This window comes from Pantherophis guttatus, chromosome 2 (genome assembly GCF_059756535.1).
Source record: "Pantherophis guttatus breed Tessera chromosome 2, ASM5975653v1, whole genome shotgun sequence".
Lineage (NCBI taxonomy): Eukaryota > Metazoa > Chordata > Lepidosauria > Squamata > Colubridae > Pantherophis > Pantherophis guttatus.
In genome coordinates, this window is record NC_142064.1 from 145,068,496 (window position 1) to 145,095,910 (window position 27,415).

A 27,415-nucleotide genomic window follows, 5' to 3' on the forward strand; every position below is an offset into this window, starting at 1 on the left:
CGCCACGAGGAGCCTTCCTCTAATTGGCTTAGCGGTTCACGTGACATAGAACACGGCAATGAGCGGGTCTTGGCCCAGCTCTCCTGTCACGTGCTTCCCGAGAGGGCACGCTCCTCCCTCCCAGTGTCGCGGCGCTCCAAATCCCTCCCACTTGCCCCGCCTCTCGCGCGGTCTTTTCTGGTTTGCCCGATTGTATTTCTCGCGCGGGAATTTCCGATTCGGTTCCTCTTCCCGCTGAATGGCGGATAGGAGCCGGCGGGGACGGCTATCTTGGAGGGAAGATGGCCGTGTTCGCGGCCGCTACTGCTTCGCCGACTGACGGGGCTGCTCAGGTAAGCGTTAAGAAGAAGAGGAGGACACTCTTCGATCTCCCTGCTTTTGCTCGCCCGAGCGCGGAGGGGAAAGCGGTTGGGATGCGAAGATCTCTTTGTATAGGCGACGGTAACCGGGTTTAATCTTTTGACACCTTCTTGCCTCCCTCCTTAATATATACATGCAACATCTTTATATTAATCTGGATTTTAAGCGGGGAATGAAATTGTCTTTTTGCCTGCATTAGCCTGTTGATTTCGTGTGTCTCCTTGCACTCTTGGTTTTGCGATCCCTCCCAAAACCGAGGATCCTTGGCAGCTGATCCGTGGACTGCAAAGTCCAAGGTTGGAAAGGAGGTGTCAAACTCTGCTGTTTTTTTTACTAGCTTTCTAAGGATCTCTTTCTGCCTACTGTCCATGGAGATTCTCAGTCATCCAGGTCATGGTTGTCCCAAAGGTGCTTTTTTTCAAGAGGCAACTGGACTTTCTGGTCTTTCTGCATACTGTCATTCCCAACCAGGAGGACTCAAGAAAGGCCATCGGTGGTGGCTCTGTGGAATTCAAAGATTGTAGTCCCTCTTTTTAGGAGTTTAGTATTAGACAAAAATACCCTAGATTGAAAGTTAAACTAATTACGGTTGTCAAGATTTCTTCATGAAGTATAGAAGTTGCATTAATCCAATGCCTGGTAACGATTCTAGTAGAACCTTGTATTTCCTATTTAAGGGCATTTTCTTATCTTTGGCCTGTTTGATTGATATTATTTTGTTTAAGTCAACCCTGGCCATCGATGTGGTGACAGATGTAGCTGTCAGATCGCTCTCACAAACATATTTTTGTTTGAATAGGCATGGCTATTTTGTTCTGCTTCACTCGTGAAAAAGAAATTAGGAAAGCAATCTGCTGTAATACAAAAGATAAGTACAGGTAGTCCTTGACTTACAATGACAATTGGTATCAGGTTTCCCATTGCTAAACAAGGCAGTTGTTAAGTGACTCGTGCTCGATTTTATGACCTTTTTTGCCATGGTTGTTGAATGAATCCCTGTAGTTGTTACAGGAATCTGGCTTCTCCCACTGGCTTTGCTTGTTGGACACCAGCTGGGAAGGTCACAAATGATGACCACATGAGCCAGGGATGCTGCAACCGGTGTAAACACATGCCAAGTGCCAAATACCCAAATTTTGATCACATGACTGTGGGGATGCTGTGACAGTAGGGGACTATGTTGTGGTCAATGCTGTGAGGATCAGTTGTAAGTCACTTTTTTCAGTGCTGCTGTAACTTTGGGTTGCTAAACAGAAGTCAGGGATTACCTATACTATATGTCTGTTCAGCTTTTTTTTCATTTTTGTGTACTGGCATTAATAATTCAGCTGGAAGTTGGTCTAGGTTCTCTAAATTAAAGCCTGAATTTGTTGCCTGTTAACAAGAAGACATGTCTGAAATAAAGTGTGCTTTAAGTTGCAGAAAGATGTTATGTTTGCAATCCCCAAATGTTTTAAAACATATTTTGGGTAGTGAATCCAAACCACTACACAACACTTAAAAATAATGCTATGCGTCTGTGAGTGGTATGCTGAAAATCTTTAAAAATAATTCCAAAGTGAATATCACCTTGATAAGATATTGCGTTTGCATTTTATTGTATTTATTTCTATGCTCTTTCTTCACAGTCATGTACTAAACGGAAGGAAGGCAATCTTTCTATTAAAGCAATTACCAGCTATTTTTCTCCATTGGGGAAAAATGTTGAGAGCGCATTGTCACCACCAAAGTCTAATAATATAATGGATTATTTAAGAAAACCTCCTATAAATGAGAATGCTCCTTCACCTCTACTGGAGCAAGAAAGCAAAGCAAACTCAATATCACTGGAAAATTCTTCAAAGCCTCCATCAAAACCTAAGTGGAGAGGAAAGCGGAATAACTTAAATAATAAATTAAAAACTGATAAAACACTTGAGCCTGAGCCTTTGGTAGAAGTGAATAAGGATAATGATAAAGAGACAGCCAATCCACAAGAAGAGAACTGTAAGGCTAATTTCATGAATCACAATGATATTGCATTGATTAGCCCCACAAATGGGGAACAGACATTAAATGTTTGTAGTGAAGGCTATATCAATAAAGTTAGCTATAAGAATGAGGAAAGAAAAACTAAAATAGAAGGAAATGTAGTAAAAAGCAATGCCAAAAAATTAAAAAGAAGGAAGCCTAAGAATGACATGGATTTGTTTGAAAATTCTACCACTGAGACACAGACAAAGGATTCACGTAAAGAAACTAATAAACAAATTGCGTCTGTCACTGAATCAGAAAATAAAACTGTAGTGCTTACTCTGGATCCTGAGGCTAGAGCACAGATAACACCATACAATACTGTCACTGTATCATTTGAAGACTTCTTAAAAAGCCAAGGAGAAGACTTCGAACAGATTCCAAGAAAACAAACACCTGAAGATTTTGTTGCCTCTGATAAAACAGATATTGATCAAGATACTCAAGATTTACCACTTAAGAAAGTGACTGTCCTCGCCCAAATTCATTCTATCCCTCCAAAATCTCTCCGGTCCCAGAAAATCGCCTCTATTTTTGTAAACCAAAAAAGCAAAGCCAAAGTAAAAAAGAGTCCAGCTTCCTCAGAAATGGAGTATCTTGAAAAGGTGACTCAAAAAAGAAAGTCAAACGTGGTGATTGCGGAAGAGGAGTTAGAACTGGCAGTATTAGAAAGTGCAGGTTCAGAGACTGTGAAATCGAAATGCACTGCTGAAGAACGATACCAATTTATGAAAGCTTTTAGACAGCCAGGAGCAGATGTAGTAAAAAATGCTAAAAGAGGACCTAATAAGCAGAAAGAAGTTGAAGAAAAACCATCAAGTCACGAGCTAGAAGGGGAAGAATGCGAGGATGACTCTAACCAAAAAACTGCAAACAATGCATTGATAGCTTATGGTAGTGGCACTGCCCATGACATTACCAAAAAATGTGATAGCACCAGAGTAAGAAATAAATCCAAAAAGCGGAAGGGTATAGTGGAAGCAAAAGAGAATGATTTCAATATTAATGATAACCAGAACAATGATGCTCACAGTCCAATTAATAGGACAACACCAACTGAGAAAGAAAGAGAATTTTCTCAAAAAAGTAAGAGATTGAGAAGACATTGTCAGCAAAAGGGACACCAGAGTACACCGGAAAAAGCCTTGGTTCCACAGGCTGTTACTGAAAATCCACCAGATGCTTGCCCTCTGCAGACCTCTACTCCTAAAACAAACCGATCTTTTAAAAATGATTTGTATACGGCTGAAGTGATAACTGAGCCCTTTGATTCAAACAGCCCAATAAGGTAATGTTATTTTGACATATTTTGGGAGTAAAAGTAATGATTGTTACATAATTTTGTCTGGAAATAGAAACTTATCAGTATCAAAACATACTGAAGTTGCATTTTTTAAAAAGTTTAATATTATGGAGTGGGTTTTTTTGTTTTTGTTTATACAGGATGAAGTTCACCCGAATTATTAATACCTCAGACAGATTTACGCAGCAGAATGTAAAGGTATGATAAATCTGAATGAAAGTAACCCTTGAGGCATCATTGTAAAAAATTAAGGTTAGATAGCTGGATTTAAAGTGTGAAAATGATCTTTGAATGATGTATGAAAATTAAGCCTCTTAAAGCCATGAAAAATATAAGGTTTGCACAGGCCTATTTTCACGCTTCATGGAAAGTATTTACACTGAAGCTAGGGTTGCCATTCTTATGATCATGTAACTTACGGGTAAATTTTCAGTTACCTGCATTATCTTGTAGTCAAATAATATATTTAGAGAATGAATGGGCAGGGTAATGAAAGCAAATTTGAGGCATTTGCTGATCTTGCTGCACTCAAAGATTTTGCAAATAAGTATACTGGCTCATACTGGCACCTTCAGTAGAATGCTTGGGAATTTGTATGTGTATATATGTACAATGTATATATTTGTTATAACTGTCTAATTATTTTCCCGTTTTACACCATATCAGAGGTCTACTTAATATGTGGCATTAATACTGTTCATTATATTCAGAGGTATCTTATAGGAAGGAAAAACACAGTTTGGAAAGGGTGCATGTATTTCAGCTCACAGCTATTAATTATTTTTCATTTTTGTGGTAGATGAATTCAACTTCTAGAAATATTTTCAAAGCAAAGAAATTGGTTGAGAAAGCAAAGGCTGTACAGCATAATCGAATATCAAGAACCGTGGAAGAAGCGTTCCATGTATCTTTAAGACGCTCTTCTAGACAACGGGCTCTTGCTGAAAAGAAACATTTAGAAAAAATAGAAGTAAGTATGTTGAGATCATTGATTTATTTAATCATAATTTTGCTGTTGAAATTAACTGAAATGTTTCCTGTTGAGTTTGAAATAACTTAATAAACTTGCTTTGTTTTACATGTTTTGTTTTACATTCATTTAAAGTTTAATTATAGCAAAAAATGCAATAGAAACTTTACAACCAGGCCAGGTTATAATGGGTAAATTTGGACAGCACAATAACATGAAAGTAGACCATATATTCTTTTTTTCTTTATTATTGTGTTACTGTAAATCCTGATACAAATTATTATTTCAATGCAGTATTCTTACATTCCTAATATTCTATTATTTAAGTATCTTAGAGTATTGAACATAGAGAAGAAGAAAGAAAAACTAGATATCCTATCAATATTAGTTACAGCTTAGGACATTAATGTTACCAGCATTATGATTATTTAGCTTTCTCATTCAAAATTAAATATAATATTGGAAATAAGGAGAAGAAGGAAGAGCACACTTTAAGATATTTGCTCTGTAAGAAAGGTTTCGGTTTTAAGCTTATTCTTGGATGTTTGCTCTTACTTAGTAGCTTCTTTCCCTAAGTGGCAGTTAGAAACCAGCTGTCCATTGTTTGTTTTGGGCTTACTGTGTCATCTGCAGGGGTCTTCTTTTTTCTTCTAACCAGAGAGCATTCCCTTTCATTTATTGTAGATTTGTTATGGGGATAGCATCTGTTACTTACGTCTAGAACTGCTTGAAGAGGACAATGTAAAACTGAGCCACATTAAGGAAGGAAGGATGTATGCTGATATGTTCATGATAAACCATGCTTGTAATGATTTGCCACATTTATTTATATATGCCAGGGTGGCACAGTGGTTAGAATGCAGTATTGCAGGTTAATTCAGTTCAGTGCCAGGGGTTGGATCCTGGCGGGGCTCAAAGTTGACTCAGCCTTCCATCCTTCCAAGATTGGTAAAATGAGGATCCAGATTGTTGGGGGAAATATTCTGACTCTGTAAACCACTTAGAGACTGCTGTAAAGAACTGTGAAGCAGTATATTGGCCATGGAGCTATTATGTGCCCTGAGCTCCATGGACTTACTAACATTGCATGAAATATAAAGGCATATTAATTTACCAGAAAATTTATACATTAAAGATTAAGAAATTTCGACATTATTGGGGGGAAAACAAGGGAGCAAAAGGATGAAGTATGCACCTACACATCACCAACAGGCAATCAAAGATTCCTCCAGTCTTTGAGTAGTAATAATAATTTGTTAATATTTATTTGTTTTTATGCAGAACTCCCGGGCTCTGGATTCAGGCACTGTTTCAGACCACATAGAAAATCCCAAAAAACTCCAAAGTGTAAATGATGTATTGGGGAAAAAGACCAAATTTGTGAAGGCAACTAAGAAGTCAAATGGTAATAAATGTTACTTATTTACAATATGTTCAGTGGCTACAATAGAAACAAACTGAGATTTGGGATCATAAACCCTGTCCCTTTGTAATTGTGTAAATAACAGCCATACATTTTCTGGCTAGGATAGGAACAACAACCATGACAGGCAGGAAAGAGCTTTTGATAAACAATGTTTTGTCAATTTAGCCTGATCCAATGGAAGCTAATACATAATAAACGACCTCTTTATCACTAATATTTCTCACTTTTAAACATGGAAGTTAACTTGTCAAAAATTGTGGTGAAAAGAAAATATAAAGGCGGTAATGAATCACTAAAATCTTAAAAAAAAATTGGGCCATATTGAAAAAGAGAAAAATTAGAGGAGACTTTGTCATTGTGTAAGATTGTGTAATAGTGCCTGGAAAGATTCATAAAAATGAATGATTCATGAAGAGATTTTTATTTCTCTTATGTTGTTTCATTACTTGAGGAAGACTAAAGTGCTGCCTATATATAATTGAATACTAATTTAGCAATATGTTTTCTTTAAAGGGAAGGAGAAAATGTCTTTGGCAATTAGGAAAAAAAATAAAAAGTCTACAGATGAAGCAGTTTTTATCAAATCCAGGTCAGTCCATTATCACTACATGGAATAATGATATAACTATGGGAGTTACTCTATCTCTAAATTAAATTGAAAATTGCATTTTGCTAGTATTTGGTTTTTGAGCCAGATGCCTCTTGATTCAAATTTTGTAGCTTCAGTTACTGCTCAGACAGACATTTGATAGAAGCGTGTTTGCAAATCATGTTTAACTTGGAAAAAGGATGTGTTGGTATGTATGTATACACTGATGGTGTTACTTAGTTGGGTAATGAAACATCTGCAAGCAAACAACCAAGTTCAGAGTGAACAAAGAACTCCATGGTTCAACCCCAAGTTACATATATTCTCTTATTTCTTTTGTTCTCTCATCATCCAGAGGTCCTTAGTAAACCAAGATGCCCCTTGGGAGCAACTATTACTGAGATGCCATTCAGGCAATCTTATTCAAAATCTTTGTACTCTGTATATTAAAGAATTGAATAAGGTACACAGTAAATTGCCTACCCCCATTCATCTCTGAAAGTCCTAAACAGCCTGTAATCTTTTCAAAAAGCATTGCTGTAACCAGTTGCTGTATACTGAAGTTATTTTTGGTTGTCATTTTCATTAGTGAAGATGAGTCTGAAAACTCGCAAGATGACACAGAGTTCAAAGCAAAACGTGAATTTTTAATGAGCGGTTTGCCAGAATCTTTAAAGAAAAAGATTGCAAAAAAAGCAGTGGTGTTGGAAGCATATTCTGCAGTTAATTCCTGTTTTCAAAAAGTGATCCATGTTCAGCAGAAGAACGATGGTGAGTGCTGATCTTTTGAAGTTTCTGTAATAAATATTAAGTTATTAAATGTTTTCACTTTAAGGGTGGTTTATTGGCACATTTAGTACATTAAATGTTCTTATTTGATTAGGTAGCTATTTTGTGTTTATGGAAGTTTTTACATCAGAATCTTAGTACTTTGGAGGAATAAGACACCAGATATTAAAGAAAGATAGCCAACGAAGAGACTAGAAATATAAAAATAGGTTGTATAGGAGTGAAAACTACTAAATGTGTAGTAATGTTGCATCTGTGTTATTGGGCAAACCAACCAATCAGTTTTCGCTTAGAGAACTTAATAGTCAGGTGTTTATCTTGTGCTTAAGTTCATTTCATTAGAGTGAGTCTTTTTATACAATATTGATTTCTGCTGTACTTTGTCTAGCTTTCTCCCAAGACACTTGTTAATTATCAACAAGTGTATTGCAGATGAATGAATATTGTCCTGTCATTTGATTTTCCTATAATTTCTATTCAAGAATAGCTTTCTAAAAATTGTTAATTGAATTTTTATTTTTTTGTAGAATGCTTGATGTGGAGATTGGCACCACCGTCTTGTTCCTTCTTAACTAAGGATGTGAATTCTGAAGTAACTGATGTTGCAAAACTTACTCTTTCACTGGGTGAACTCTCAGTTTTAACTACACAACTTAATAGCAATGATTCTATAGTTGTGGTGGTTAGTATTTTATAATCATTTTTATGACCATTTTGAATAAACATTGTGACACTTAAACACAAAATAGAGAACCAGAATTCTCACTATTGTTTGCAAATTACATGCTAGTGCAACTGCCTGATTGCTCCTGCTTCGTTTCTCCCAGTAGTGAGAACACTTTTCATAACCATAGGAATTCAGCAAGAAAGTTTAATGACTTTTGATTTACCTTTTCTTATAAGCCAGGAATTATAAGCTTGAGTTAGTCCCTGTCTTTAGATTCTTACTTGATATAAATTATTGTGGATTTTACATTTTAGAAATGTCTTATTATGGTGTAGGGGAGTTTTGGTAGCATTATATATGTGATTTTACTGACAAGAATATTATATGGAATGGTATACTAATTTATTTAATTAAGGTGAAATAACCTTCGTTGTCATTTATCTGTATACACAACAGCACACATTAATATGAAATTCCAAATGCCCCACTCTCGAAAGAAGGAACGCCACCCATTGAACAATGTCACCATCCCAAGGATACCAACTATAATATTATAACAGCAGCAGCACCAAAAATTAAATGTATATGTTGCCTAACTCTTAATGACTGTTGGGCAGCTTACAATTGCTAAAACATTTAAAAACAAAGAACAGTATAAAAAAAGACAAAAACAGCATAAGATCAAAGATATGAAAAGAAAATACGGAGGGAGGGAAGGAAGGAAGGAAAATATTGTCATTCCCTCCAAAGGATTACATTTATCCAAGAATGATGAATCAAAACTCACAGGAATCATGACTTAAAATTGTATATGAATAATGAATGTGAACAAATTTTATGTGGCAATTTTAATTATTGAAGTGACTTTTATTACAACATATTTTAACTACATAGTCTCTAGAGAATATTGTGTCCTTATCAAACAATTGTTAATTACCAGAAATATTCTATATGCAAGCAATATGTTTTCTTTTATTTGCAGCCATCTGGGTGGCGACCAATATTTTCCAAAATGCAGAGGGATGTTTTGTTGGAAGAGATTCAATCTTTCAATGCTCAGTTTCCAGTGAAACTATTTTTTGATCTACTTTTGAAAAAACAAGCTCCTCCTGAAAACAGTAAACAAGGTTAGCAGTATGTGTAACTAAAGTTATTGTGTAGATAATGCAAAATATATGGATTTACTTAGAAGTAAAATCTTTAATTGAGGGAAATATATTCTCCAGAAAAATTGATATTAGTCTGTCCTGGAGGATTCACCTAATTCTGAATAGATTCCTTTTGAGACCACAGGTAGCTGAAAGAGAATGCTAAAGAATGCTAAAATATGAACAGAACTATACAATATTTAAGACTACATTCCTATTATCTTTTGGATATATTAAATATTGATGCTTAGAAATGCACAGAGATATGACATCTTGCTTTTTTCTCCCTAAAACCAGTAAATAAATGTGAATCCGTTAATTCTGAAACAATCACAGTTGAAGTGCAGAAAGAAGGCAAAAGGAAACGAAAAACTGAAGATCGTAAATGCAAAAGAAAGAACCGGAAGGAAAAATCAGAGCTTGAATTATCAAAAAGCCCTTCCCAGATACCAAGTGCGAAACCAATTGGAGCAGAAAATAGCCTCCTAATAGATATGGATAAGGCGAAAGAATCTGAGATGAAGATAACAGAAGATTCTCAGTCTGGATCAAAAATCACCTGTCTTTCTGGTAACTCTTTATTCTGAATGTTTTAGAACAGAGGTGTCAAACTCAAGGCCTGCGGGCTGCATTCAGCCTGCAGGTTGCTTAGATCTGGCCCGCAGGGCTGCCCTGGAAACAGCGAAGGACCAGCCCACGGTGCCTCTGCCAGCAAAAATGGAGCGCACGGCCCCCCCAGGTTCCATTTTCAGCCGCAGCCTCCCTAGCTACATTTTCGCTGGCAGAGGGCTGCAGAAAGCCATTGTGGCCGAAAACGAGGCCCCGGGATGCCAGAGGGCTAGCAAAACAAACTAAAAGCAAAACAAAACAGAAGGAAAAATGTTTCCCCTTTTGCATTTGAGCACCCAAGAAAGGACAGGGAAAGAGGAAAGACAAAGAAAAAGAAGGAAAGAAGAAAGGAAAATGAAAAGGGAAGGAAAAAAAATGGAAGGGAAGAGGGAGGGAGGGAGGGAGGGAGGGAGGAGATTATAATGAGAGGGAGGGTCTGAGGGAAGTCCTGATTTAGCACTTGGCCATTACAGGTGCCCCCCAGACGAGTGATGTTGAGCTGGCCATGCCCTCCTGGCCCCCCTGAGGTAAAACACAACCCTGATTCGGCCTTCAAAGAAATCAAGTTTGACACCCCTGCTTTAGAAGATAGTTATAAAGCTAGAACTTGTTTTTTTCAGCAAGGAGAATATTACAGGTAGTCTTTGATTTAGGGCCATAATTGAGCCCAAAATTTCCATTGCTGAACAAGATAGCTTTTAAGTGAATGTTGCCCCTTTTTATGACCTTTCTTGCCACAGTTGTTAAGTAAATCACTGTAGTTGTGAAGTTAGTAACACGATTGTTAAGTGAATCTAGCTTCCACATTGACTTTGTCAGAGGTGATCATGTGACCCTGGGACACTGCAACCATCGTAAATACATGCCAGTTGCCAAGCGTCTGAATTTTGATCACGTCACTGCAGTGGTCATAAGGGTAAAAAACAGTCATAAGTCACTTTTTTCAGTGCTTTTGTAACTTTGAATGGCCACTAAACAAATGGTTGTAAGTCGAGGACTACCAGTATAGAAAGCTTCATTATTGAACAGATTGATGAGACCTAAATTGGCTAATGCACTGCATGCTCCAGAGAATTGTAATGGGAAAGTATAAATTGAACAGCAAACTAGGAAAATAATTAACAATCAATTCCCAGACATTCCTTCTGCTACAGCAGTATAATGTTGAATCCATGCTGCTGCTGCCATTTTAATTATTTTATTTAGTTATAAATCTTAACCAATTTTAAATTGTGGTATCTCAGTTAATCTATACTTTCAATAATTTATGAATTTAGATTAATCAAACTTGTACTTTTCTCTGAAAAGCTCTTGCTAATTTTCACTATTTTTTATTGAAAAAAACGAATTGCTATCCATATCATGAATCTGGTTTATTTAAAATGATAACTAAAATTAACAGTTTTGGATTCAGATATTAAACTTCGATTAATTGAAGACAGAATGAAACTTCAAGCAGTGTCACTTGGTATAATGTCAGAATGCAGTGCGCTTGTTAGAGCAACGATATATTAGCTTTAATTATTAGAATTCAAACCTTTATTTGAGCTAGATAACTGCTCGGTTTTAATGTAATAAACACATGAGGCATCTTAAAACAAATAACTTTATTTTCACACCTACAGATTTTGCAAGTGAAGATACGCTTTGGACCGAAAAATACCAGCCACAAAACTCGAGTGAACTTATAGGCAACATCGAAGCAATTAAAAAGCTACATAGGTCAGAAATAACTTTTTAAAAAAATATAAATGATTGTCGGCCCTTCGAGGTGGTCCAGACAAGAAACCAATACCATGAGTACTAACACTAGCTTTACTTTTTGTTTGCCATAACAGACTCTTGCAAGTCTGACAGCCCATCTCTCCCCACTTGCCTTTTGTTTTCGGGGGGCGGTCCTTCTTGAGAGGTTTGCCACTCTTCCATTCCTTCTCTTGACAGAAGTTGCTATTCAGAGCATTGTTCTGGCTATGGTTCTTTCTCCTCCTGCCTCAAGGATATTCCTCCAAGCAATTACAATAGTAGTTATACCTGGTTCTCTCACTGTATTATCTATCTATCAATATCCATCCACCCATACACTCTTTTAGAAACGTAGATGGCAGAGGTGAAATGCTCCCGGTTTGAACCAGATCGCCCGATCCAGTAGTGATGGCGCGGGTGGTTCGGAGAACCGGTACCAAAAATCTCTGCCCCCACCCCTATGCCCAGCTGAGCCACGGGATCATCAGAGGCTTTTTTTTTTTTAATTTTTAAAAGCATTTTTTCTACAACCTCTTCAGCTGAAAAAATGCTTTTTAAAAGTGAAAAAAAAGCCTCTGATGATCACGCAGCTCAGCTGGGATCGTCAGAGGCTTTTAAAAACATTTTTTTTACAACCTCTTCAGCCGAAGAGGTGGTAGAAAAAATGGTTTTAAAAGTAAAAAAAATAGTTGGCCACACCACTCAGTCACATTACACCCCCCAAGCCACGCCCACAGAACCGGTAGTAACATTTTATATTTCACCACTGCTAGAGGGTTTGACATGAATATATATGTTGTCCTCGACTTATGACCACAATTGAGTCCAAAATGTATGTTGCTAATTAGAAGAGCCATGGTGCCGCATAGGTTAGAGTGCAGTACTGCAGGCTACTTCAGCTGACTGCTAGCTGCAGTTCAGCAGATTGAGTCTCACCGGCTCAAGGTTGACTCAGCCTTCCATCCTTCTGAGGTGGGCAAAATGAGGACCCAGATTGTTGGGGGCAATAGACTGACTCTGTAAGCCGCTTAGAAAGGGCTGTAAAAGCACTATGAAGCGGTATATAAGTCTAAATGCCATTGCTATTTGCTAAGTGAAAAATTTGTGAACTGAGTTTTGCTCCATTTTACGATTTTTCTTGCCATTTTTGTTAACACTGCAGTTGTTAAATTAATAACACGGTTGTTAAGTGAATCTGGTTTCCCCATTGACTTTGCTTGTCAGAAGGAGATCACATGACCCCAGGACGCTGCAACCGTCACCAATAGGAGTCAGTTGCCCAAGGGTCTAAATTTTGATCACTTGAACACGGGGATGCTGCAATAGTCATAAGTGTGAACTTTTTTCAGTGCCATTGTAATTTTGAATGGTTACTAAACGAACTGTCGTACGTCGAGGACTACCTGTATTGCTGCTGGTGATAATGTGGCATTCTCTTTATTTTTATTAGGTGGCTGTGTGAATGGAAAAGAAAAGCCAGTTGGGAAGAAAACAGAACACAAAAAGAGAAGAAGAACGGCAGCAAAGATGGTATATATTGGACTCTTTCCCCCTTCTTTAAAATAAAATGTATCAGGCTTACTATAATTGTTAATGTGAGCTATATCAAGAGCCTAGTAGGGGTAAACAGTTTGTGTAAAAGATTAATGATTAATTTGATCGGGGGGGTTTCTCCTATCTTTTGTTATTCTCATGGAACGCCATTATCCATATTCATTTCATTTTGAATATGGATAATGAATCCAAGAATTAAAAATCGGTCCAGGTTTACGTGCTCAAGTTAAAGGCTGATTTTATTATCTGTGCCGTTCTGTAACTGAACAGATTCCTCAGAGCATTTGGACTTCATAGACGACACATCAGTCAGCGATGAAGAGAACGTTTTGTGCAACACCATGTTGCTTATTGGACCCCCGGGGATAGGGAAGACGGCAGCCGTCTACGCTTGTGCACAGGAGCTTGGCTTCAAGGTGTGTGCTAGTGGTAAATAGAGTGGAGGTGAAGTCGTTGTGTTATGAACTTATCTGTTCTTTACAATTACCTTGCAGGTATTTGAAGTGAATGCTTCTTGCCAGCGCAGCGGAAGGCAGATTCTCTCACAATTAAAAGAAGCTACTCAGTCTCACCAGGTGAACAAACAAGGTGTACATGCTCATAAGCCATGCTTCTTTAACCATTACAGCGGCACTAAGTCACCAAGTAAGATATTTCTCCTTCTTTTTATTTTTATTTTTTTGCCCAGTCATAAAAAAGAAAGGATGGAGCAATTACAATAGTTATTTGACATAAAATAACTTTATTATAGCTGTATATTTACAGAGGGACAATTTCCGTCTTACCTGATCAATTACCATTTATATCTCTGTTGCACTACACAGTCTATCAGCATCTAAAGAGCACTGCCTAAACTTTCCTTGTAATCATAATCTATCAGCACTTTATGGTTGACAGTAAGGGTGTTTCCTTTACCTGCTTGGGCTTGATCTATATTGTGTCTACAGTAACAGTAATACCGCTGACAGGGATTATAAAATATCTTTCCCAACATCATTTAGCTCAATGTTTCCCAACCTTAACAACTTTGAGAGGCGTGGACTTAACTCCCAGAATTCCAAGAGCTGAAATCCACATCTCCTAAAGTTACTAAGGTTGAGAAACACTGATTTAGCCACAAGTTAATGGCAGAAGAGGATAGAGAATTTCTGGTTATTATTATTTATCAATAACTCAAGGCAGTAAACATACCTATACCCCTTCCTCCAACAACAACAACAACCCGGTGAGGTGAGGTGAGAGAGAGGGACTGCCTCAAATCACCCAGCTTGCTTTCATGCTTAAGGCAAGACTAGAATTTACAATCTCCTGGTTTCTAGCCCGATGCCTTAATCACTAGATCACTCTGCTATCAACACATGTAGAGTCATGCTAAATATCATTAAAGTGAACAGAGAGCCAGTTTGGTGTGGTGGTTACAGGCACTAATGTCAATTAGAAACCAGGAGTTCTAATTCTGTTTTAATGATGGAACCAGCTGAGTGATTCTTAGTCTTAGGAAGGAGAAGGCACTGGCAAAATAGTTCTGAAAATCTTGCCAAAAAACCTGCAGGCAGTTGTCAGGAATCAACCCTGACTTGAAAGCACAACCTCCCTTCTCCCCCACACCCCAAACAAAAAAAACCCCTAACAACACCATCCCTGAGCTACATTTAATTTTAACAATAATTACAACTAATTCATCTTAGCCCCATGAACCTCTTAGGATGTGGCTCTCAACATGTTTCCCAAAGGCCAAATGCAGCCTGTTTTGAGCCTGTTTAATTCCTTTGGAAATAGCAGATTTATATTAAGGAAAAGAGTTCTCCTTGTAATATAAAAGCTAATGTTTTCCTGTTGTAAATTTATGTATAAATTTGCTTTTGTAGAGAAACAGTCTCCCAGAAAAGAGTGGTCCCCAAGGAAATTTTCAGTTTCACCCAGGAAAGTTGGATTAAAACAAGGCTTAATGCCCAAAACGCTAGACAACTATTTTAAATTAACTTCCAAACTGAAGAACCAAGAAGAAAAAGTACCAAGGAGCAATAAAGGTAAACTTTACCATATGATAAAACACGTATATTCTTTAGAAATAAAGTACTGAGAGTGCTAATTTGTCTTGTAAAAATTGAATCCATGGTGTGATTAGGTACAATGAGTGATCTGTTAGCTGCTATAGATGTTGAGAGCTTGTAGCATGTGATCTTTGGGAATGAGGGAAATATGAGCTCTTTGTCCTTTTTTTTTAAAACAGAATCAAAACCTATATTTTGAAGCCTTGTAGATGTTGTGTATAATTTGCTGTGTAGGGGGCTGCACTTAAAAATCAGCCAAGAAACTGCTCTACTTCTCTTAGGTTGGCAACAGAAAATTCCTGACATCCCTACTTGGTGCACAAAAAGCATCCACACTGAACTTACAAATATTTTTTTAAAAAATTATGGCTAAAATCGTAGGTGATTCCAGTATTCTCACCTGATATAGCAAGATCTCAGTGAGAGTGCAAGATCTGGCAGCCTTCATATCTCAGGTGAAATCCCAACCTTCTTTTTTAACTCAATGCCAGTGTCCGTGCAAGATTTCTTACTGCTGTGTCTGCCTCCTCTCTTTGATTGAAGAATTCCACTTAAAGGGATCCAGAAAGCAGACTCTCTCTGTCACAGTCCCTGTCTTCTGGAACAATACTCCCCAGAGATCCATTTGATCATATCCCCATAGTGTTCTGGAAGTTATAATCTTTGGGATAGTATATTTGTAGAATGTTGATAGCTGTCTGGATACACAGATTATTTTTTTTTTTGTATTGCTGTTCCATTTTTAATTGTAAGCCGCTCAGAGTCAGGCTGGAGTCAAGCCTGCCCCTGAAACTACCGTATTTTTCATAGTATAAGACGCTCCAGACTATAAGACACACCTACCTTTTTTTGAGAGGAAAACAAGAAAAAAAAATCTGCCTCCCAGCATCCATGCAGTATTCATCTGGCCAGTTTGCCGCCACCCATGCGCCGCCGTCCATTCATCGCCACAGCCTGTTTGGTGCCACCGCGGCCCACTCGGTGCCCATTTGCCACTGCCACAGCCCAACTCCCCTCCCACCCCCACCACAACATTTGCTGTATAACATGCACCAAAATTTTCACTCACTTTTAGGGGGTAAAAAGTATACTCCGAAAAATATAGTAATTAAATGAATAAACATTTGTGTTGCCTTACGAGTTACATTTCCTGCTGTTGACCTGTATGAGGTGCAACATGCCAAATATCCCTGCTGCCATTTGTTTTCTTCAGCTGCTATATGTCATCAGTTTCTGTATAGATAGTCCTCAACGTATGACCACAATTAAGCCCAAAATTTCTGTGGCTAAATGGAACATATTTTAAATGAGTTTTGTCCCATTTTACCACTTTTCTTAACACAGGCGTTAAGTGAATTGGTGCAGTTGTTAAGTTAGTAAGATGGTTGTTAAGTGAATCTAGCTTCCCCATTGACTTTGCTTGTCAGAATGTTGCCAGAGGTTGATCACATGACCCTGGGACACTGCAAATGTCATAAATATGAGTCAATTGCCAAGTTTCAGAATTTTGATCATATAACCATGGAGATGCTGCAATGGTCATAAGTGTGAAAAACGGTCCTAAGTCACCTTTCTCTATTGTAACGTTGAATGGTCACTAAACAAATTGTTGTAAATCAAGGACTACCTGCATTTTATTTGCAGCTAATTTAACTATTTATAATTGTATTATATGTCATTGTAAAATTAAGCTTTAAATGCAGGGGAGCCTGCATTTAATTTTAAGGAAGTTTTACATCCCAGTATTGCAATACTTTTTTTCCTTTCTGATACAAACCTGATTGTACTTTTTTCTTCACACAGAAAATAGGAAAAGCTTAAAAACTGAAAAAAAGCCAGAGTTAAAATCAGGAGAAAGGAGAAACAAGGAAGAAGAATCCAGTAATAAATGTGCAACTTCTCTTATTCTGTTTGAAGAGGTAATGCAAATCCTATTCTCTCTGCTACTATCCGGAATAAAGGGAAAAGGACAAAGTCTGTCTCAATTTTTAAAAATTAATTAATTAATTGCTAAATATAAGGCTGCCCAACTCTCGCATGGTGACTTTGGGTGGCTTACAACATATTTAGTTATTAATATAATGATTAATATAATTTTATATTTATTAATCCAGAATGTAGATTCAACTCAACTTTTGTTATTTCCAATAAATAGAATCCTAGTGATTCTAAATAATATGCTGTTTGATTTACCATTGCACTTAAGTTACTTTTCAGGTCCTATATTTAATTGAAAATACTAATTTTGTTTACTCCCAAATTATAGTAGGCACTTTTCTACTTTTCAAATCAACCCAGATCCATAAAATCTTGTATAAAACTAAGATTACACAGGTAGTACTTCAGTTACGACCACAACTGAGCCCAAAATTTATGTTGCTAAGTGAGACATTTGTTAAGCGAATTTTGGCCCATTTTACCACCTTTCTTGCCACAGTTGTTAAGCGAACCACTGCAGTTACTAAATTAATAACCTGGTTATTAAGTGAATCTGGCTTCCCTAATGACGTTTGTTTCAAGGTTACAAAAGGTGATCACATGACCCCAGGACACTGCAACTGTTATAAATATGAGTCAGTTGCCAAGCATCTGAATTTTGATCACATGACCATGGGGATGATAAAATGGTCATAAGTGTGAAAATGGTCATAAATCACTTTTTTCAGTGCCGTTGTAACTTTGAACGGACCGTTCAAAGTTAATAAACTCTTAATAAATTATTAACTATTAAGTTAATAAACTTAATAAACTGTTGTAAGTTGAGGACTGCCTGTATACAACAATTAGAAACATGTTTCACTTCTCCTAGGTTGATATAATATTTGATGAAGATATTGGATTTCTAAATGCAGTAAAGACCTTCATGAGCACTACCAAGAGACCTGTCATTCTGACCACGAATGGTAGGCACATGTTATTACTGTAATTCTTCAGCTGCTTTAATCTTACATTAAATATCCATTTTGAAGACACTGTTATAAGATTTAATTAATATTATTGTTTGAAATCTTTTAACTTCAGGACAGTTCCAAAAATAAACTGCCTAGTTACTGTTTTGTGCATTGAAAGAATATTATGGTTCCTTAGGGCAACAGTTTCTTTCATCAATACATTTTGAGGCCTAGTGCATAAATTAAGTAATCATGAGGTGACTGTGGGTGCCAGAGCATAAACTTGTCTTTCTCCCATAGCAGTTTTCAGGGTCCCAAAATTAAGTTTAAAAAATAACTATAGCATTTGCAAAATGTTACCTCTTGTTGGACTTTCCTCATGAGATGTTTTGAGATTTTGGACAAGAGTGCCAGAATCCCATCAGATTGGATGATCTTTGCAGCTTTTGCCCATTTATCTGTTTAGTTTTTTTTTTTCCTTTGTCTATTTTTATTTGGGCTCCAAAGAATCTTTGAAGAACAGATTTCCGGTTAGGCACCATAGTTTTTATGGACATTAACTTCTAAGTTAAAGAATTAATTCACTTCCCTTATTTATTTAGGACTCCGCTAGCTTCATCCTAGCAAAGTGAACCTTTATTAATCAACCGGATATCTTCTCACATAATTTGGCCTAAGAAAAATCAAGAGTTGTTGGAAGTAAGACTTGTCACTGTGACACAAATGTTTTGCAATTGCAAAATGAAATTTAACTTTTTAATATATTGTTTGTTGTCCAGAGAAATAGTTTATAAGTGCCATTTTTAAAAATAAAAGTCATTGCAGACTTAGGGAGACCAGATATTTGCCCTGAATATATCCCTGTGTTGACCCTAATAGTGTATTCACAGGGATTGTGTGAGAACCAGTGACAAACATCCTGTGCTCTTTGTTGAAGGGTCTTCAGTCCCCCAAATGGTATTGATTATCAAGAATTTCCCCCTCAAAAATAGTACAACATTCTGAGAGTGCATTACTAGGTACAGTTCTAGGGGACTAAAATCAGGACCAAAACAGAATTTTCAATGTTCTTGAAGTTTAGTTCAGGGAAATAAGCAGTTTGCTGTAGGGTAAATTTATTGTTCAATATTTTCTAATCCATTTTAACTTTATCAGCAAACTGATTTCCTCCCCTGTATCATGAGTCTAAATGGTACTGTACCCTAAATGGTATTGTATGGCCATATAGTCCAAGTAAGGAAAATTTGAGTGAAAAGATTGTATATAGAAAACATTTATTCTGGTAAGTGTGCGCTCAAAAGGCCTGAGATTTCTATGTATCCTATTTTACTGTAGGATAACCAATAGCACTTAGGCTTATATACCGCTTCGCAGTGCTTTCCAGCCCTCTCTAAGCAGTTTACAGAGTCAGCATATTGCCCCCAACAATCTGGGTCCTCATTTTAACGACCTCGGAAGGATAGAAGGCTGAGTCAACCTTGAGCTAATCAAGATCACGGCTCACATGACATAGACAAATAGCTATTATGTTATTAACCAGTTATGGCAATGAGTCTTATGCTTTTTCCATTTACTGGGTGCCTGTATTCTTATTAGTTATAAAGTTCAGTACTCTCAGATGTGCTGAATATTTCTACTTAACCACTGTAAAGGGGATATTTTAATACTAGCTTTCAAATTTTTTCCTATTCGTCTTATAAAAACAAAAATAATTCTGTATGACAAAATGGTAAAAGCCTTTATTATGAATCTTTTGCATAGATCCATTGTTCAGTGAAACATTTGATGGCTGCTTTGAGCAAATCACTTTCAGAGTACCTTCTTTGGTAAGTTTTTCAATTCTGGAATTCTAAAAATGTTGATTATAGTTTCCTAGCATGATAAACTTGTATCAGGTAAAACTGTAATTACAATTTAACATAATCACTTTATGACAGTACCCAGAAAATGTCATCTATTCAATTAATGTGCAGAAAGACATTATAGATTATTTTCGCAAATAGTCCTTGATTTACGACAATTGACCCCAAAATTTCTATTTTTAAGCAAGACAGTTTTGTCCCATTTTATGACCTTTTTTGCCACAGTTATTAAATGAATCACTGCAGTTTTCAGTTACTGACTTGATTGTTAAGTGAATCTGGTCTCCCCATTGACTTTGCTTGTCGGAAGGTCACAAAAGGTGATCACATGACCCCGGGACACTGCAACCGTCATGAATATATGCCAGTTGCCAAGAGTGCAAATTTTGGTCACATGACTACAGGGTGGTTGCAACAGTCGTAGGTATAAAAAACGGCACTTTCAGTGCTATTATTAACTTCAATTGGTCACTAAACAAATGGTTATCAGTTGAGGACTACCCGTATAAGAATTTCTGTTATTACTTTGTAATACTCCTACTCTGTATTATTCCTACTTTGGAGAATCTAAATTCTCCAAAGTAGGGTAGAATAATAGCTTTAAAATAGGAAAGTCAAAGGTGCAGTTATCAACTCCTCTGTCCTTTCCTGTGCCACACCCCACAAGACTCTTCCCATCGCTATATGATTGGCGCCAATTATATTTTCCTCACAAGATTTCTCTCTTTATTGTGCATTGGCTTTCTCACATCATATATATTTTCTGTTTTATTTTCCTCTGATGTTTCTTCATTTTTGGGACAGAGAGCTCTATCTTCCAGCTTTCCACACTGCTAGGGTTTATTTTTAAAGTTGGTACTACAGAATTGCACAATAATCTAATCCAATAGATATAAAATAAAGGCAGAGGTTACATTACAGAAGATATTTATAGGTGGCCCTCAATTTACTGGTAACTTTTATGGCCTTCAAGGCAAAAAGCCCTAATACTCCACTGCTTTAAAAGTCTTTTTGGGTTGGTTTTCCACATGAAAGGCAGCTTTTGTGCTATGAAATTAGTTTTTATTGATCTGTATTGTAATGTTCAGCACTCTACATATCATAAATGTTCCAACCTTTCATTATAATGTACAGTATATGCTATTGCATAATAAGGACAAGATTCTAACATCACACTTTCTAATTGGCTTACTACCTATTTTTAACAACACTAGCAAATAAATATAATTTATAGTCTTGCAATATAGAGCATTCTTTGATATGTTTACTAAAGGCAAGTGTTGTCAATTTTTTCATCTGTTTGTATTTAGATGAATGTGGCTAGCTATCTCCAAGTTCTGTGCTTGGCCGAGAATTTAAGAACGGATATCAGAGACTTTGCTGCCTTGTTAACTGTGAATAACTGTGACATCAGGCAGAGTATTCTATACTTACAGTTTTGGGTCCAGAGCGGTGGTGGTTACTTGAAAGAAAAAGGTATGGCAGTCTATCATAATTACAACTCATTTAAAACTGAATGAAACTTAAGTAAGTCTTTTGCTTTGCCTGGGCCAGATTAAGTGAAGAGGAATTGTCTTGTGCTTCATATGAAATATATACTATAGTTAAAGTGCATAAGCTTTTAACATTATTATATGATTTATTATCTTGTGGGGGCCACAATACTAGCTGTCCAGGGTCTCATGCAGCCCTTGGGCCATGGGATGGATGCTCCTGGTTTAGGCTTTTAGGTTTAAACATGTTTATAGTACCAAATGCCAATACAAAGTGGTGGTGCAGTGGTTAGAATGCAGTACTGCAGGCTAATTCTGCTGACTGCCAGCAGTTCGATCCTGATTGGCTCAAGGTTGACTCAGCCTTCCATTCTTCCGAGATGGGTAAAATGAGGATCCAGGTTATTGGGGGGCAATATGCTGACTCTGTAAACCACTTAGAGGGCTATAAAAGCACTGTGAAGCAGTATATAAGTCTAAATGCTATTGCTATATGTAAGACAAGTTACTGTGTTGGCCTCTAAATAGATTATGAGAAGAGAAAAAGCAAAGATCAGGGAATAGAATGAGGTTTGCAGAAATGTGACAGTGTGAATATGAGATGGAATTACTGATATATTACCAAAGTGGAAGGGTAGAATTCTAGCCAACGTTATTGACAGCAATGAATCTGAGGGCCAGATTATTCCTTGTGTAAATAGTCAGTTGAATGTACCTGACTATGTGATAACAGGTCTAGTAGTAATTTGGTAGTATAGATAGAACTGTATTTGTTGTCATCTCATAAAGCCTGCAAACCATCCAGCCCCCTCCAGTTACTTTGAAGTAATTCCTTCAGGATCTGTTCCCAGAAAGTTTTCCAAAATCAGGAGGTCAAAACTGTGGCACATCTTTTATTTGATATACTCTGATATACTGATATACGATGCCATAGTTAAGTGAGGTCAGATATACCAGTCTGTCTAGAATTTGAACTAAATTGATGGTCTTTTGCTGTGCTCAATATTGAGGTACAAAACTCTTTTGTACAGGGACCAGGATAGAGATCAATGTACAACAGAATGTTTCCATCGAAGAATCAACGAGCTCGAATTCAAAGCAACCTATTCTTGAGACTATTCCAAAATGTAGTACTGGCTGCACTGAGAATCTTCTTGGACTTAAGAACATATTTTTGCCTTCAGAAGATTTGTTCTCATTTCTTAAGGTACATTTACTAAAATGTTTAACAAGAAATGAACCTTCAACCAAATGTTGCAACATCGATGTTGCTAGGCCCATCCATTTGGTCTCCCTTGTCCTTGGATTTATTTTCCCTCAGCTGTATTACATGGTCAGTGAACAAGAGAGCCTCACTGGATTTAGGTTAAAAAAAAAGTGCTATATATCCACCCAGGCTTTAGTACAAGTAGTCCTCAACTTACGACTACAATTGAACCCAAAATTTCCATTGCTAAGGAGGACAGTTGCTAAGTCAGTTTTTTGCCCCATCTTACAACCTTTCTTGCCACCATTGTTAAGTGAGTCGCTGCAGTTGTTAAGTTAGTAAAACAATTCTTAAGTAAATCTGGCTTCTCCATTGACTTTGCTTGTCAGAAGGTCACAAAAGTGGATTACATTACCCCAGGACACTGCAACCGTCATAAATGTGAGTCAATTGCCAAGGGTCCGAATTTTGATCACATGACCATGGAGATCCTGCAACAATGGTTGTTAAGTGTGGTCATAAGTCACTTTTTTCAGCGCAGTTGTAACTTCGAACAGTCACCAAATAGTTGTAAGATGACGAATGCTTGTTCTTTTGCTGGTCTGCTAATAAGCTCCTTCCGCTTACAGGGGAGAGTGGTTTGAGTCAGGGCTTCACTTGTAAAAGGCAGTTCCTATTCTAATTCATTGCCTTTCTTCCATCCCCACCCAACCTCACAAATCCAAACCAGCATTTTTATGCATTTACAGGATTTGATGCAGGATGACATAACTTCTTCGGTAAAAATTATACCTTTAACAAAACACTCTTGCAGAAACTTGAAGGTTAAAAAAATGTGTGCGATGAACGGTTACAGTCTTAAATCAAATCTAGAACAATGTCCCTTTTTCAAACCATTGGACTTTTCAGAATTAGTTATAATCAAAGTAGACAAAATAGATAGTAGTAGAACATTTGTACAAGTAGTCCTTGAATTAACAACCGCAATTAAGACTGGAATTGCCATCGCTAAGTGATACAGTCATTGAGTCACACCTGATTTTACGACCTTTTGCTATAGTCATTAAGTGAACATAACAGTTACCAAACAAATCTGGCTTCCTCCATTGACTTTTGTTGGTGGGAGCCCCCCAGGAAGGTCACAAATAATAATCACACGACCCTGGGACACTGCAACCATCATAAATGTGAGGACTGGTTGTAAGTCATTTTTCAGCACGGTTGTAACTTCAAAGATGTTTAAATGAATGGATGTAAGTCCATGGCTACCTGTATGAATAAAAAGGTAATTTAAAAGACAGAAATTATAACAAACTTAATTCTATAGAGTTAAGTAACCACATTTGAAAATTACTTTCAAAAAACACAAAATGTCCTTTTCCGACAGATTTCATGTATCTAATTTTATTAACTATTTCTGGCGTGATTAAGGACAGCCTTTAAAATCAAGTAGGCTCCAAATCTCCTTTTTGTTAATGATAATGAACTAATGATTTCTCTACAGCATGAAATCGGAACAAAGGAAGATTGGAATAGACTGATACATCTGCTCACAGAATTCCAGATGAGGAATACAGACTTTACTTATAGCAACCTTGAAATCATCTCATCGTTGCCTCTTAATATAATTCCAGAAACAATTGAAATACCCAGTCCTGTATGTAGCTTTATTGCAGAAAAGGCTTCAAGTAGTACGTGCATTGAGATTGACTACTTAGAGGGAGCCCCTCCTGTGAAAAAGGCTAAACGATCAAAATGTCAGAAAAAAATGGCTGTATTGGACGATAGCGATTTATTTGAACGTGGATTAAATTACTCTGGCTTTGTTACACTGTCACCTGACACAAGCACTTCATGCTTAGAAGAAACAGGCCCAGCGGAACCTATGAATGTTGGCACAGTGGCACTGAAGGATGGGACATCTGTCAGTGCAAAAGATTCTGTATTGGTATCCCAGTGTTTAAGTTCCCTAACTGAATACCTGGACAATATGTCTTTCTTGGATTGTTGTTTCACTGAACCCACCCAGGCATCAAAACAGGCCGGTAAATATGGAGATTTTATTTGGACTAAGGGGAAGATAAAGAATGGTCTCTCTGACGAATTTAGTGTGGAGCATACTGACTGGTGGAGTTCTCAAAGCTCTAGTGAACTAAAAGCAACAATGGAGGCATTAAGTTTTAACAAATGCTCTAAGAGCATTTCAAAAATCATGGAAAGTTGCTTGAACTGTAATAAAACTCTCAGGGAGAATGAACTTGAAGAACTCACTCTCTGTGTTTCAAAAGAACAAGCTGATTTATACTTCGGCCGGTCAGCAGCTAATTCCAGGTAAATCAAAACTTTTTCTTAGGTTTTACAGTATGAAATGGGAAAAAGAGTGTCCTTAGCTGTAATGTAAAGCAGACGCCCTAAAGAGAACAAAGAGCTTACCGTATTTTTTGGAGTATAAGACGCACCTTAGTTTTTGGGGGAGAAATTAAGAAAAAAGCTGATTGGCAGGTGGATCGGCCTCCCAGAATACCCCTAATCAGCTGTCCCCAGAAGTGAATTTTAGCAACAGGTTCCTTGATTGTGAGCTCTGTGACTTGGTTTTTTTTTTTTTTTTTTTTTTGGCTTTTTTTTTTTGGCTTTTTTTTTTCTGCCTCTGAAACTTCTGAAACTCTTTTTTCAGAAAAAACTTTTTTTCCTGCCTCTGAAAGCCTCTAAAACAGAGCTTCAGAAAAAAAGCCTCTGAAGCTCTGTTTGGGGGCTTCTTTTCTGAAGCTTTGTTTCTGATGCTTTTTTCAGCTTCTGGAAGTTGTTTGAAAAGCTGGGCAGGGCTACATTCGGAGTATAAGACGCACCCAGATTTTCACCCTCTTTTTTGGGGGGGGGGGAAAGGTGCATCTTATTACTCTGAAAAATACGATATATTATTTTGATTAAGGCCTGGATATTAATTTCTCTTGCTGACTTTGAAACTGAAGACAACAAAGACAGAGACCATCACATCGTCACATTAATTTATAAGGTGGAAGAGAACAGTTTTATCAACAGAATTATTTTAGAAGTAAACTTCTTTAATATGGTGAGAAAAATTTTACACTTATCCAAGCTGCTGCTCTTTATACTATGTCTCATCTAACTTAGGGGTTTAGAAGTAGTAAAATGAGAATGGAAGTTTTAGCGTTATTCATTTGTATGTCTTTTACATTTAATATCCAGTCTTAATCTCTGCTTATTACATGATTCCTGAGACTTTCATTTTTTAAAAAGGATACTTCAGCTTTCTTATAGAGTACAAGGAAAAGATTAGGAAACAAGATGTTAATTCAGCAATCTGCTGTAAATATTCACTTCTAAAAATATATTATGTTCTTTCTTTTTTACAGTGTTCATTATAATGCACAGAAGAGGATAGAATTAATTAAAAATGTGTTTTCCAGTACACATTTAAATCTTAATAGCAGGCAAGCCAGTGTAATGGAATATCTGCCGATTCTTCGCAACATTTGTAAATCAGAAAAACAGAAACAACAGGGGAAGACAAAGAGGAGGTAAGTTATCTAAAGTTGCACAATTCTGGACAGACTTCTATAGAAGTAGATCATTGAATTCAAAAGGATTTACTTTCTGGTGTGTTGGAATACCATGTATGCGTGTATCTGAGTTACAGACAAAATTATAAAGTAATCTGGTTCAAAATGATCAAGATGTTTTCATCTTAATACTGAATCTAAACTATTATTTCTTTCCTCCCCACAAACAGGTTTCTCCACTATCTGGAAGGCATTCATCTTCCCAAAGAAATTTTGAACAGCCTGGAAGCTGACTTTCCTTAAAACAGTGGCCAAGAATAACATTGTAAATAGAATTGTATATTCAAAAGACAATTATATTTTTAATCTTTATTTATAAAGGATGCAGATATACCAACTAGTTACTTCCAGGTCAGCTTTTAATTTGTATAACAATAGATCAATTCAAATAGTTGCTTTTAAAAAAACAGCTTTAAGTTTATCAATACAATCAGGTGATTGACTTGAAAAAGATGTGGCTTTCTAATGTTAGTAAACATCTTAACACCAGAAAGCCACATCTTTTTCAAGTCAATCAGTTAATATAGTGATAAACTTAAAAAAGCATCTATTTGAATTGATTTAACAATAGATCCAGATTAACCAAATGTTAAGAAGTGACACTCAGCAATTACCCTACTTTAGATTGAAGTTGTTGGTATGTTGCATGCATCTGCAAACATGCAGACCTGTACATTTGTCCCTAGCAGGCAAAGTCTATAAGGGAAAACAATAAATTTTGTAAATCCCTTTGTTACATTAACAGCTCTTTGCGGCTGTTTAACTGCATTTCTGTACATCTTTTTATACTATTTTATTATTGTACCAACACTTTTTTTTTTAAGTTTCTATCCCTGCAATAAAGTAAAATATCTGAAAGGAAAGGCGTAACTTTTTATACAGTGATTTTGTGATATAAAAATCACAAATTCACAAATTTTGGATTCCCCTACTCATTTCTCCCTAAACAATTCCCATGTTCCTTGTACTACTTTCAACCCTAATAATGAAGGTTGTTTAGATTAGAATAAAAGAAAGTATTTCCATACTTGGTAATTCCTGAAGTCTATTGCATGTCAGTTGGCCAAGTGGAAAAATAATCATTAAAACCATTCTTATGTTTTTTAAAAAAAAACCTCTTGGTAACATGCAGTTAAGCACTTAGCATCTTCTACCA

At 36.7% G+C, this 27,415-nt stretch overlaps 1 protein-coding gene across 4 annotated transcripts; it reads left to right on the forward strand.

The window, feature by feature from the left end:
* The first annotated feature begins 23 nt into the window (after window positions 1–23).
* ATAD5 (ATPase family AAA domain containing 5) lies at window positions 24–27,117 on the forward strand. 4 transcript variants are annotated; one of them, XM_034412511.3, is made up of 23 exons: window positions 24–332; window positions 1,989–3,661; window positions 3,817–3,874; window positions 4,476–4,646; window positions 5,928–6,051; window positions 6,586–6,661; window positions 7,251–7,432; window positions 7,978–8,132; window positions 9,100–9,244; window positions 9,563–9,835; window positions 11,500–11,596; window positions 13,068–13,147; window positions 13,442–13,587; window positions 13,666–13,816; window positions 15,040–15,201; window positions 17,029–17,144; window positions 18,035–18,128; window positions 19,878–19,942; window positions 21,289–21,454; window positions 22,503–22,678; window positions 24,183–25,009; window positions 26,053–26,217; window positions 26,430–27,117. In XM_034412511.3, exons 1-23 carry the CDS (start codon window positions 282–284, stop codon window positions 26,500–26,502), a joined length of 5,226 nt encoding a protein of 1,741 aa, XP_034268402.2. In that variant the 5' UTR covers window positions 24–281; the 3' UTR covers window positions 26,503–27,117. The 4 variants fall into 4 exon arrangements, with proteins under 4 accessions (XP_034268402.2, XP_060544830.2, XP_060544829.2 ...); XM_060688847.2 differs by having other exon boundaries at window positions 9,563–9,718; XM_060688846.2 differs by having other exon boundaries at window positions 9,602–9,835.
* The last annotated feature ends 298 nt before the right edge of the window (window positions 27,118–27,415 follow it).

Coding starts and splice junctions, on each gene's coding strand:
- ATAD5 (XM_034412511.3), top strand. CDS start 282: ATGGCCGTGTTCGCGGCCGCTACTGCTTCGCCGACTGACGGGGCTGCT. Junction 3,875..4,475: donor TTACGCAGCAGAATGTAAAG/GTATGATAAATC, acceptor TTTTTGTGGTAG/ATGAATTCAACTTCTAGAAA. Junction 25,010..26,052: donor CGGTCAGCAGCTAATTCCAG/GTAAATCAAAAC, acceptor TCTTTTTTACAG/TGTTCATTATAATGCACAGA.